This window comes from Typopeltis vanoorti, chromosome 14 (genome assembly GCF_054136105.1).
Source record: "Typopeltis vanoorti isolate ZY-2024b chromosome 14, IOZ_Tvanoo_1.0, whole genome shotgun sequence".
In the NCBI taxonomy this organism is placed as follows: domain Eukaryota; kingdom Metazoa; phylum Arthropoda; class Arachnida; order Uropygi; family Thelyphonidae; genus Typopeltis; species Typopeltis vanoorti.
In genome coordinates, this window is record NC_143562.1 from 36801444 (window position 1) to 36814555 (window position 13112).

The 13112-nt window shown below is 37.2% G+C and overlaps 1 protein-coding gene across 2 annotated transcripts in view; it reads right to left on the reverse strand.

Annotated features, from left to right (window-relative positions):
- Positions 1–252: 252 nt before the first annotated feature.
- The window catches only part of LOC150099370 (uncharacterized), a 462639-nt gene continuing 449779 nt past the window's right edge, over positions 253–13112 (reverse strand). For both annotated transcript variants that reach the window (XM_090403434.1, XM_090403433.1), the window contains exon 33: positions 253–605. In XM_090403434.1, coding sequence (XP_090259560.1) covers positions 508–605 — 98 coding nt within the window. In that variant the 3' untranslated portion in view covers positions 253–507. The remainder of the gene's footprint in view (positions 606–13112) is intronic.

Genomic DNA, 13112 nt, shown 5'->3' on the forward strand with positions numbered 1-13112 from the left:
ACTGTACTTCTTGATTTACACACACACACACACACACACACACACACACACACATGAAAATGAAATACAAATATATATGTATGTGTGTATGTCATACACATATATGTGCAAATAAAAATTGATTAAAAAAACTATAAATGAATACCCATAAGATGTTTTGTATTATTTTATTGCTGCTTATGATTTGTATACGAATATATATATTTAATGTGTGTGTATACACGCACACATTCAAATAAAAAATTGAGTAAATCAAAAGCTTGTATTTTAACAATACCTTCAACATTTTATTACATGACTAAAGATTTGTATTAAAAATAAATTAAATTACTGATAAATAAACAACTGTCATGTATATTTTGATTAAAATAAATATGTAATTTATACATACAATTAAATAATTTGTGCATTTATACAAAAATAAGTTTTTTTTCTCTTTAACATCAGAAAAGAATCATGCTCAAAATATTTTTTTTTTATAATAGCATGTTATAAGTTTTGTACTGTTTAAATATAATACAGCTGCTTTAAAGTTTCTAGGTAGTCTTTCTGGGCTTGATGATCTTTGCTTGTCTCTCTGGATCTAATGAAGTCAGTATTTGAATCTAAAAATAAACACAGACTATGAGATATAAAGAATTTAAAAATAAATTAATTTTTCCAGAAAAAAATCATTTGGTATAATAAAGAGTTTTATACCTTAATTAAAATTTTTTTCCCATCCTATGTTTATGAAGTTGTTTACATAGACAGTGTGTCTGCTCAATTATTATTATTATCATTATTCCAGACCTCCATGGAGTCATAAGACTCCTTGTGGTAAGCTAATGTTATATCATACAGAGTCTATCATGCCACTCCACAGATCCATTTGTCTGCACATTCACCATCAATCAGGATGAATTCCAAAAAATCACCCCCCCCACTGATCATCTCCTTTCATAACTTCCAGAAATAGCCACTTTTCCTTGATCCCCCCCCCCCCCCATTCTACTATATGAAAATCTTCCCCATATCAATCCTGTAAATACCTCTCTACAGTTTAAATGCCCCAATTGCGTTGTCTTCTATCTATGTACTAAATTGTGTAGTTTGCATGCCCTCAGTTTTTCCTCCTAACATTGAGTCCAGATATCATTTTGGTTATCTGCTTCTGCACCATCTTTACGGTTAATTACTGTAATCCTCTTCAAATCCTAATTTGAAGAGCATTAATTGCATGGTGAAGCAACATGGTTGCTTCACCACATTCAAATATGTACTTAAACTTCAAATATTTATCAACAATCACCCCAAAATCCCTAGCCTCATTATACTTCTAGTATATGTACTATTGGTGGAGCTATACATCCTCTAGTAGAGATCCACCTTACATTTAATTTGGCCAGCCTAGTTGGCTGAGTGGTTAGCGTATCTGCTTTCCAACCAACAGGCTGCAGATTCGAATCCTGCAGCGGGCATGGATGTTTGTGATTGTATTTAGGTGGGAGATGAATTTCTATGCCTCACTGACTGGAGATCTGAAATAGCTTGAAAAAAGTTCCATATTTGGTCTCTAGAGCAGGCAAAACCTTCCAAACCTTTCCAGACCAGGTAAAAAAAAAAAATATATATATATATATATATATACCACGTATATGTCAGCATATAGAACGACCAGCGTATAAGACAAGGCCAAAATTTTAGGCTATTTTTAGGTTTTAAGCTTATGTCAGTTATAAGAGTATAAGATGAACCCCCCCAATTTCTTCTTTCTTGTATTAATGCAACGTTAGGTATTGTTGTTATATCCATTATTTTTATATCTATGCATATCCGTTATTTTTTTTGCATAGCATAGATTTAGTATTTACATGAATTACCCTAATTAAAATCGTTATAATTTAAAATCATGGAACGAGCAACGAAACGAAGAAAGTATGTAGCTCGATTTAAAATAAGGGTAATTGATAACTGGTAATTAATTTACGGAATTAACAACGCATATAAAGTAAATTAATTAAAGATAACTTTAATGAATCACTTCTATATTTCGACAATGTCACATTGTCATCTTCAGGAACATAAAGATATGATATGTGCACTAAAGGAACTAACAAAGCAAATGAGGAAGAAATTAAGACACTAATTTTGTTCCTAAAGTCCTAATGGCGCCCTCTTGTGGGCTAATTTGGTAGTCTTGGCCGTTGGGCTGAAGTTCTCATAATGAAAGTCTCCCAAATTTGGGGCAGTTTCATGCACCCAAATTTGTTGAGGTTAGGAACGTTTTTTAGAGCTGCTGAAGATTCTTTGAATAATCTTTCGTATTTAAACTTGCTGCGATGGATTATTTTTGTCTTCTTCCAACGAATTTTATGGTGGGTATCTAAGGCATGGTCTGCCAGCCCAGAGCGGCTGTACTGGTGAAACCGGATGTAGTCTTGGTGTTCTGAAATCCTGATATTTGTTGTTTGGCCTGTTTGGCCAAAGTAGGACAATTTGCAGCTGCAAGGGACCTGGTATACACCAGACCAAAGACCAACCACTTCCCCTAGACCTACCTGGTGTATACCAGGTCCCTTGCAGCTGCAAATTGTCCTACTTTGGCCAAACAGGCCGAACAACAAATATCAGGATTTCAGAACACCAAGACTACATCCGGTTTCACCAGTACAGCCGCTCTGGGCTGGCAGACCATGCCTTAGATACCCACCATAAAATTCGTTGGAAGAAGACAAAAATAATCCATCGCAGCAAGTTTAAATACGAAAGATTATTCAAAGAATCTTCAGCAGCTCTAAAAAACGTTCCTAACCTCAACAAATTTGGGTGCATGAAACTGCCCCAAATTTGGGAGACTTTCATTATGAGAACTTCAGCCCAACGGCCAAGACTACCAAATTAGCCCACAAGAGGGCACCATTAGGACTTTAGGAACAAAATTAGTGTCTTAATTTCTTCCTCATTTGCTTTGTTAGTTCCTTTAGTGCACATACCATATCTTTATGTTCCTGAAGATGACAATGTGACATTGTCGAAATATAGAAGGGATTCATTAAAGTTATCTTTAATTAATTTACTTTATATGCGTTGTTAATTCCGTAAATTAATTACCAGTTATGTCTAACCAACGTATAAGTCTTACCACTAGAAGGGTAATTGAAATGGCAAAGCAAACTGATAACTGTGCTGCAACATGAAAGTTTGACATAACTGAGAAGATGGTAAAAGAATGGAGGAAAAAAGAAAATATTTTATAAAAATTGGCAAAGAAAAAATGTGCGATGAGAACAGGGATCACCCAATGGCCACAACTGGAAAATCACGTTGCAGAATGGGTATTCGAACAAAGGCAGAATGGTTATCTTCTTATAAGAAATATGATTAGAGCATATGCACTAAAATGGTCAAGATTGAATCTGGATGAAAGTATAGAATTTCAAGCTACTTCAGGATGGTGTAATCATTTTATGAACAGACAAAATCTGGTAATACGACAAAAAACAAAAATTGTTCAAAAACTACCAGCAGATCTTGACCACAAACTTACCAGTTTCCATAAATTTATTATTTGGTTGAGAGAAGAAGATAAATTTCTATTGTCAAATACTGGAAATATGGATGAAACTCCTATGAGAGCTTTGATATGATAAGCAATAAAACAGTGGACTCTTACTACTTTTAGACTCCACTGTTTGAAGTACAGGTCATGAAAAAACAAGGTTTATGGTTGTGTTGTCATGTTTGGCTGATGGAACCAAGTTAAAACCAAGTTTAAAAGTTAAAGACAATGATCATCTTCAAACATAAAACTAAACCTAAGATAAAATGTTTTTGTACATTTTCATGAAAAAGGATGGATGGACGAAAATGGTGTGAAATTATGGATAAATAATGTGTGGAACATGCTGTAAAACTCGATGTAGTTTGGAAATGCCAAAGCGCTTTACATCAATTTTTACAGAGGTCAAGTCCCATGAGAATGTTACAAAAATAACCTTGTTTGTCTCTGTATATTTTATGCTAGATATTATTGTAAATAACCCCATAGGAATTAACTGTACTTACTGCTTCAACAAAAATTTCTCTAATGTCAAAAACAAAGGCAATGCTTTGCCACCGGAACCTTGCATAATAGTTCTATGTGAGGGCATAGAAAGTTGTTCGCGTTTTAAGCGTATGAGAAAGTTGCTTACGAGCTCTGCACATAAACACCTTCAAAGTCAGTGTCTAAGAGATTGGCAGAGTTCAGAGAAGTTTCCGTTGGCCAACAAGGAAAAAAAAAAGGAGTGCACGGAGGAGAAGAAAGAACAGGTCGGTCTTCACAGAAGATCAAGGAGACGTGCCGAATTCTTCAGGGGTTACAAAACTTTGTGCAAGGTCCCGGGAGAACATGAAATAAAAAGGGACTGAGCTGAATATCATGGTCGGAAATCAGAATTAGAGTGGCAGTGTGAGTTTTCGTCGTCAGCAGTCAGAGGCAAGCGGCAGTAGGATCCAGAGGACCAGAAGTTACGGTGACCCCATGCCAGAGGAGAAAATTGGGAATGACGAGAGAACAGCCAATGTAAACACTCAAGCCAAGTGTCGGTCGGATGTCTTTTTGGCGTGGGAGGTCAACTGAAGCCAACAGCCACAGAGTGAACTTCAAGCGCTGGAGAAATTTGCCCGTATGCTGAAACCTTTTGCCTGAGCTATTCGAGCATCGCAGATTGCAGTAAAAAAGTCTGCCAATTTCCCAACGAGATCCAAGATCCAAGATCTAAGATCCAAGATGAAAGAGCCTCTGTAAGTTTGTTCATCTTTTATTGTACATTCTCTTTATAATCTATGAGATATGTTATAGATGGACTGATAAGAATTAAGTTAATAGAAATAAGAAGTGTCCATAAGAGTCATTTGGCATATTAATAATTACCATAAGAATTGGGAAATAACTTGGCATAGTTAGCTAACCTCTTTGTGAGTAAATTAGAGTTTTAGTAATTTGATTTAATGAGCAGAGAAGTAATTGAGTAATTATATTGTACAGTTTTTTTTTAGTATTGAAAAGGGAACGTTTTGTTTCTTTATGCTGAAAGTTCAAAGGATAGGTAGAGAGAGAGAGAGAGAAGTCTCCCTATCGTTTAATTAATGTACTTTAATATTAATGTAAATAAATATGTTTTATTTATATGTCAATAGAGTGCTGCCTGATCATTTAATTTACAATGTACTGTTCCTAAATAAACTCAGACTTATGAGCGGGAAACAACTAAGGCATTAAGAGCATAGTTTAAGTACTTCAGAATCACGACTGTTTACGTAAACTTTGTTGAAGGATTTTATGCTAGTAAGAGAGAGAGAGAGAGAGATCTACTGGACGTATTACTGAGTCTTATGCCGATTTAGGAATACTGGTAACGCAGTCTCAACAAATAAATTTTCCAGTGTTCATAGGCATATGACTAGGTGAATGCGAAAGGTGGATAAACATAGTATGCAATAGAATAAGTAAGAGAGGTTACGAAAGCAAAAGCGCACTGCTAATTAGAATAAAGATATTACAATAGCATGGCAACCAAATGGCATACAAAAAAAAAACAGCTTTCGCTACAAAATAACGCATTAGACCTCATTCGTTACAACGCGACCAGGTGGTATAATGAAGAAATGCAGTTTATTAGTATGGGATATGTTTCATAGTCATTTAATTGAAAATACTAAAGTCTTCTAGAAAGAAATAACACAAAATTTGCTGTTATACTAGGTGGTTTAGCTTCTATATTGCAACCACTAAACATCTGCTTGAACAAACCATTTAAAGATTACATGCGAGAAGAGTGGAATAATTGGATGTTGACTGGTGAAAAATCATTTACAAATGGTGGATCTATGCATGCTGCATCACTTGATATGTTGTGCAATTTTGTGATCAAAGCATGGAATAAAGTAGAGACAGTAATTAATCATTTAAAAAGTGGAATCTCTAATCTTATGGATGGTATGGATGATGATCTGTTGTGGGACACTGATGACGATGAAAACGAAATCAATTCACTGGATTCGAACTGGGATCAATATGACGATCAATTAAACATTCAATCTGAAGAATTATTTTCAACAGATGATGAAGAAAATTAATGTGAAAATTGAGGTTAATAATTATTATTTGTTTTTTAAGACTTACATCTATTGTAATATTTTAAATAAATTTATGTAACAAAAATTTATCAAATTTGTTTATAAACACTGCCTATTTTCTTATATAACGATGTATTGTAACTACCTAAATGTTCATCTAAGAAATTAAGCTTTCCTTTTTTATACTCGCCATATAAGACAACCCATAATTTCGAGGAGTTTTCTGTAGTATTTGAAAGTCATCTAATATGCCGACATATACAGTATATATACAATAAAAAGTATGTATAAAAAAATCCTTAACCTACCCACAGTAAGAATGTACCATAGGTTCAAAAATAAAGCTTTCACAGGTAGGAGCCACATACAACAACAACAACAAAATAAAAAAAAAAATAAATAATTGCATTAAATTACTGATAACTGGTGCTTCATTTGCCCATCTTGCAACCTAGTGACAATATCTTGACATAAAGGTTAAAAAGCAAAGGTCTGAATATTGATCCCCGTGGAACGCTACTTGTGACCTTCCTCTTCCTCGATATCCCCCCCCCCCACCCCCACAACTCTGATAATTATCAGACAGCCAGTTTCCAATCCCATTCACTAGTCTGATATTTAACCAATATCTTGCAATTTAAATACCAACTTATCATGTGGTCGGAATGAGAGAGAGGTATGGGAGTGCTAGAAGAGGAGAAAATGGAAACAGTAGGAGAGAGGGAATGAAAGAAGAGGAGAAAATGGAAACAATAGGAGAGAGAGAGAAGGAATGGTAAGAGGTATAATGTATGGGGACTCAATGATCCATGGTGTTCAAGATAGGATACGTGAGGAGTGTTTGCCAGGAAGAATGAAGAAAGGGTGGCTTTGGCAGTTAAGAGAGGTGAAAGGGTGGATGAGATGATTGTGATGGTGGAAAAAATGACTTGAGTGGTGGTGTAAATAGGGCAGCGAGAGATATGAGATTCTTGCTTGAGATGGTACGAAAGAAGACACAGAGAGAAAAGATAGTGTGTGTGTGTTGCCTAGGTATGATAATGACGAACTGAGCAGAAGAGCAGTAATGTTGAATGACATAATAGCTAGAATGTGTGACCAGAGAGGACTGGAATATGTAGATGCTTGGAGTACATTTGAGTACAGAGTGGAACTGTATGCAAGAGACTGCTTATATTTGAATGAGAAGGACGTAGGCATCAGGAGAGATTGCTGTTCTGAAAAAGTCAGTGTGTCCCAGGGAGGATGGTAGCAGGGGTGGCCTCTTGTGGGAATGGGTACTTGGAAGAAGGGGGATGACATCAGGTAACACTGAGCCCAGTGGAGGCTAGAGTGGATAATGCTGGGTATAGAAACAATGGCATTTATATGCTATATACTAATGCCAGGAGTATCCGGAATAAGGGAGATAAATTGGTGGTGCAGATAGCATCAGCCTGGCCAAAAATTATTGGGATCACTGAGACGTGGTTGACAGAAGAGGATATAATAACAGGAAAAGAAGTTGCTGGGTACAGCATTTTTCGGCAGGATAGGAAGGGAAAGCGTGGTGGTGGAGTACTGCTTATGATAAGTGATGACCTATGTCCTCTAAGAGTGGAGACTTTGGAAGGCAGTGACACTAATGATTTTGAAAGCATATGGTGTGAGGTAGAGGTGGGCAAGAATGGATATTTAGTGGGGTGTTTCTACAGACCCAGGAGTACAGAAGGTGGGGACCAGGAAATGTTTAGACAGTTGAGTTTGGCAAGTGCAAGAAGAATGGTTGTTATGGGAGATTTTAACTACAGTAGTATAAACTGGGGAGAGGAAGATGCATGTAGCAATAAGGGAATGGAATTTCTAGAATTCTTATATTCTGGATTCATTTGAGGGACAAATGTCTTAGGCAACATGTAATAGATGGAATAAGAGGTTCAACAGTTTTGGATTTGGTTATAGCATCAGGAGAGTTGATAATAACTGAGATGACATCTCTCCCACCAGTTCGAGAGAGTGACCATATGGTTTTGACTTGGAAAATGAATAGACATACAGGAGTATCAAAGAGACGGGAATGTATGTGGAATTATAAGGCAGGTGATTATAATAGTCTAAGACGTCAACTTGGGGAAGTTTCATGGAAGGAGGAATTGAAAGGCTGGGATATCATTAGTGCGTGGGAAATTATGAAAGAATATTTGTTAGCAGCAATGTATATCACGTTAAGTTGTATATCACGAGTAAACAAGAGGACACAATTTGGAGTAAAGTGGATGACAAACAATATTAAACAGGAATTGCTTGCAAAAAAGAGGTTGTGGAAGAGATATAAGGAGACAGGTGAGGAGAAGATGCATGAAGAGTATAAGACACAGGCCAAAAGAGTGACTAGTATAGTAAGGAAGACAAAACTGGAATATGAGAGGAGATTAGCCCTAAGATCCAAAGAAAATCCTAGGGAATTTTTTAGATATGTGGCCAGTAGGAGGAGAAATGACTGTGGAAGAATGATATTGTGGGATAAAAATGGGAATAGAGTGACTGATACAGAGGAAATAGTAGAATTGTTCAATGAACACTTTATTGGAGTATTTCATCCTGGAGGAGTCAGTTTTAATACTAGAGGGATAGTACAGGTTCGAAGTTTACAGGTAGAGGAGGAGAGTGTGTTTCAAATACTGAGTACTCTGGATGTCAGTAAAGCTGTGGGACTGGATGGTATTTCACCATGAGTTTGGAGAGAATGTGCTAGGGAACTAACAGTGCCTTTGACTTGGCTTTTCAATGAAAGTCTGGCTGTGGGAAAGGTGTCCATGGAATGGCAGGAAGGTAAGATAGTGCTATTGCATAAGGGCAGTAGTAGACTGGAAGTGTCTAATTATAGGCCAGTTTGTGTGTCATCAGTAGTTAGTAAGATCTTGGAGAAAGTAGTGAAGGACCGTATACAGCATTAGCCAGATGAGGGTAATGTTATCTGTGAGAGTCAACATGGATTTGTGAAGGGGCGCTCTTGTTTTAGCAATATGCTAGCCCTTTATGATAAAGTTACAAGAGCATTAGATGAGGAAAGGCATATACTGCCATTTTCTTAGACTTAGCAAAGGCAATTGACAGGGTGCCACATGATAAGCTATTTAAGTTGCAGCACATGGGTCCGGATGTCAGATTGGTCAACTGGATTCAGGATTGGCTGTCTGATAGGTATCAGAGAGTTGTGTATGGTGGAGCAGTTTCAAGGAGACAGAAGGTTACAAGTGGGGTCCCACAGGGCTCAGTACTAGGACCTATATTGTTTAACCTTTATATCAATGACGTTGTCAGTGGATTGCAAGGAGATATTCAGTTGTTTGCGGATGATGCGAAGCTGGGAAGGATTATTAGTAATAGTGCAGATGCGGCAGCCCTGCAAGAGGATTTGAATAAACTAGATAGATGGGCGAATGAATGGGGTTTCAGTTTAATGCAGCAAAATGTAAGGTCTTGTGGTTTGGGAAACATCGATGGGATGCTGCATACTCTATGGGAGCTGTTATACTGGAGGAAGTAGGAGAGACAAGAGATCTGGGGTTGATGATTGATAGAAACCTGAAATTTAGGGGACATATTTCAAAGGTGGTGAAGGTAACACAGAGGATTGCTGCAATAATGAGAAGGACACTGACCTGCAGAGATAAAACAGTTATCATTCCATTGTATAAGACCCTGATCAGACCACACTTGGACTATTGTTCTTAGATTTGGTCCCCAGGATTTTGAAGGGAATAAATTAACTGCGGAAAGGTACAAAGGCAGATAACAAAGATGGTTTCAGGACTACAATGATAGTTATGAGGATCGGCTGAGGGAATGTGGACTGCAGAGTTTGGTGGATAGAAGAAGGAGATGTGATATGATCGAGACTTTTAAAACTGTTGAGAGGTGGTTACAGGGTTGACACTGGGGAGTTCTTTCGCTTGGTTGAACAGTGGGAAGGAGTAATGACAAGAGGCCATCCCTGGAAGTTACGAAAGGAAACTGTGAGCAAGAGGGTGAGGAGTGGTTTCTTTGCATGAAGGGTGGTTGAACCATGGAATGCATGATGGAGTGGTGAGAGCGAGAACGGTCAATGAGTTCAAGGAGTGGTATGATAGACTTTGTGTTTCTTAGAGGGGGGGGACCTCCCCTCGATGAGTCTTGATAGATTTTGTGTTTCTTAGGAAGGACCTCCCACGATGACTCTTTTGACTGCATGGAGGCCTGAATAATAATAATAATTAAATGCTTTTGCAAAATTAAAAAAAAAGGTAGTTCATGACTTTCCTTCTTTTCAACCGTGTACTTTATTGTAAAAGACAAGCAAATTACCGAAACAAGAATTCCCCTTAATAAATCCATGCAGACTTTCACAAATGATATTATCCTCATCTGCTCAATTTTGAATGATCTCTTACTATTTCTCCAAAATCTTAACAATTATGAAAGAAATACAAGCTGGTCTATAGTTGGATGCTTACATTCTACCACCACCCTTGTGCAATGGCACTATATTACTCTTCCTCCACTCATTGCACAATTTCCCAATAGCTAGATTTTCAATGAATAGTCAGGTCAATAGCCAGTACTAAGGAACTGTCAGTTCCTTAGTACATTCTCTCAAAACAACTGAAATATTCCATCCACTGTCATATTGACTTTCAGAGAAATTAGTATTTGAAAAACATTCTCCTCATACACTTCTAAGCCTTCAATCCCATCTCATTCTTCCAGGAATAAAGCCTGCTTTTCCTGAAATGCTCCAATAAAATGATCATTAAACAGCTCCATTATATCATCTGCACTGTACTCTTGATAGACTGGTCATTTTACCCCCTTTTCCATCTAATAGGGTTATTTGTGCATAATCATTTCTCCTCATACTGACCACATAATGAAAGAATTCCATGGAACTGTTCTTGGACAGTAGAGTTAATCTCTCATCATATTCCATTTTTGTCTTCCTTACTTACTAATCACTTTCCTGGCATGAGTCTTATATTCCTCAACTCCTCTCTATATATCTCTCTTTATACTTTTCCACAACCTCTTTTTCATCTGCAGTTCCTGTTTGATTTCATTTAGTCATACACTTTACACCAAATTGTTTTATCTTTTCCACTTGAAGAATGTTATTTGCCAATTGTCATTGATAAATATTTCTTCACTTGCCTCCACATACTGCTGATATCTCTCCATTGCAATTCTTCTTTCCATGGAACTGTCCCAAGCTGACTTCTAAGATCATTATATTCACCTGCCTTATAATTCAGCATGAACTCCTTTTTCCTTAAAACTTCTGCATGTGTATTCAGACTCCAAGTCAAGAGTACAAGGTCATTCTCTTCAACCAGGGAAAGGATGAAATCTCAGTTATAATCAGCTCCTCTGATGCAAGGAATAAATTGAAAACTCTCAATCTCCATATTCCCTCTACTACACATTGCTTGAGATATTTATTCCTTAAAAATTGCTGATTCTTCTGCCCACTTTTAATTGCTATAGTTAAAATCTCCCATAACGATCACTAGCTCTGCACTCACCAAACTCATCTACCTAAACATTTCCCTGCTCATCTCTCTCTGTGTTCCCTGGCTTATAGCAGCATCCCACTAAATATCTTGTCCTGCCAACTTCCACCTCACACCATACACTTTCAAAATTATTAGTACCATTTTCTTCCAAAGTTTCCAGTCACAATTCGACACACCACCTTCTTTACCCTTCCTATTGTGCCAAAATATGTTATGCTCTACCCTTCTATTCCTATCATGATATCATCTTCAGTCAATGATGTTTCACTGTTCCAATAATCTCAGAACAGGCTGACACTAACAAAGCTATCAGTTTATTTCCTTTATTCATAGTATTCCTGGCATTCGTATAAAGAAACATCAATGCAAGCAAACATATAAAATTGGATTTAATTGGTCGGAGATATGTACAGAGATATACAGCCTACTATTTTCACCAAATTTACTGTTGGCTTCGTTTGAGCACACAAAAAGCAGCAAAAACAGAAACAAGCTAAAACAGGGGTTGGCAACTGGTGGCCCGAATGCGGCCCAAACATGCATTTTTGGCGGTCCATAAAAGGTTGACCATACTTACATGGCATGTGTCTCATATGTTGAATTATTTAAATAATACATTTTATAATATGAATAATAAATTAAAAATAATTTTATACCTATACTTCTTGATACTGCTGTGCAACTTGGTGCGAGTCAACCTTGTGAGTCATGAGTGGGGATAACAAAGGCGACTTCATCCGACGACAGCCGAGATTTTGTCGCACATTAAAGAATGCATTTTCGTTAGAAAATATCCAAAAATTTTATCGATGCTTGCCAAAAAAGCAAGGAGACACACATATTGTGATGTATAATACATATTACGTTGTTTTTACGTGATAATAATTTTTCATAATAAAAATTGATAACCAGCCTGTGTAGCTCAGTGGATGTGGCGTTTGCACATCACCGCGCTTGGCCGCCAGAAGGACGACTTCGTTTCGAGTCTAGTCGGCGACTAGAGGAAATTTTTCTAAGCCTTTTTTCGACCGGTTCCCGAGTTAGTCGATCTCTGGCATGGGCAAGCAGGTTTTTCCTCCCGGAAACTCGGGTTTTCGTCCTGTAAACTTAAGAAAATCGACTGTAGAACCCACATTATTTCAGACATTAAATATATTGTGTTAGGGTTAGGGACCACGAGATGGCGGCACATTTGAGCCGTCTCTCTTCACTGCGTACCGCTTAATTAGTGATAGCTTTGGGCCATCTGTCTCTGATTGGGTACCAGTGGAGATTGAACTGCCCACTCAGTCTCCAAAAAAGTTAGATAGGGCTAAATGGCCTCGCCTACTCCTGTATACGGGAATAAAAAGGCGTTTGCTGATTTTTTTTAGAACTTAAATATTTTTTTCACTTACTATTTTCGCTTAATTAAATGCTTGCAGTCCGATTATTAAAAATAAAAGTTGAATGTGGCCCGCGAGTCTGAAAATGTTGGCGATC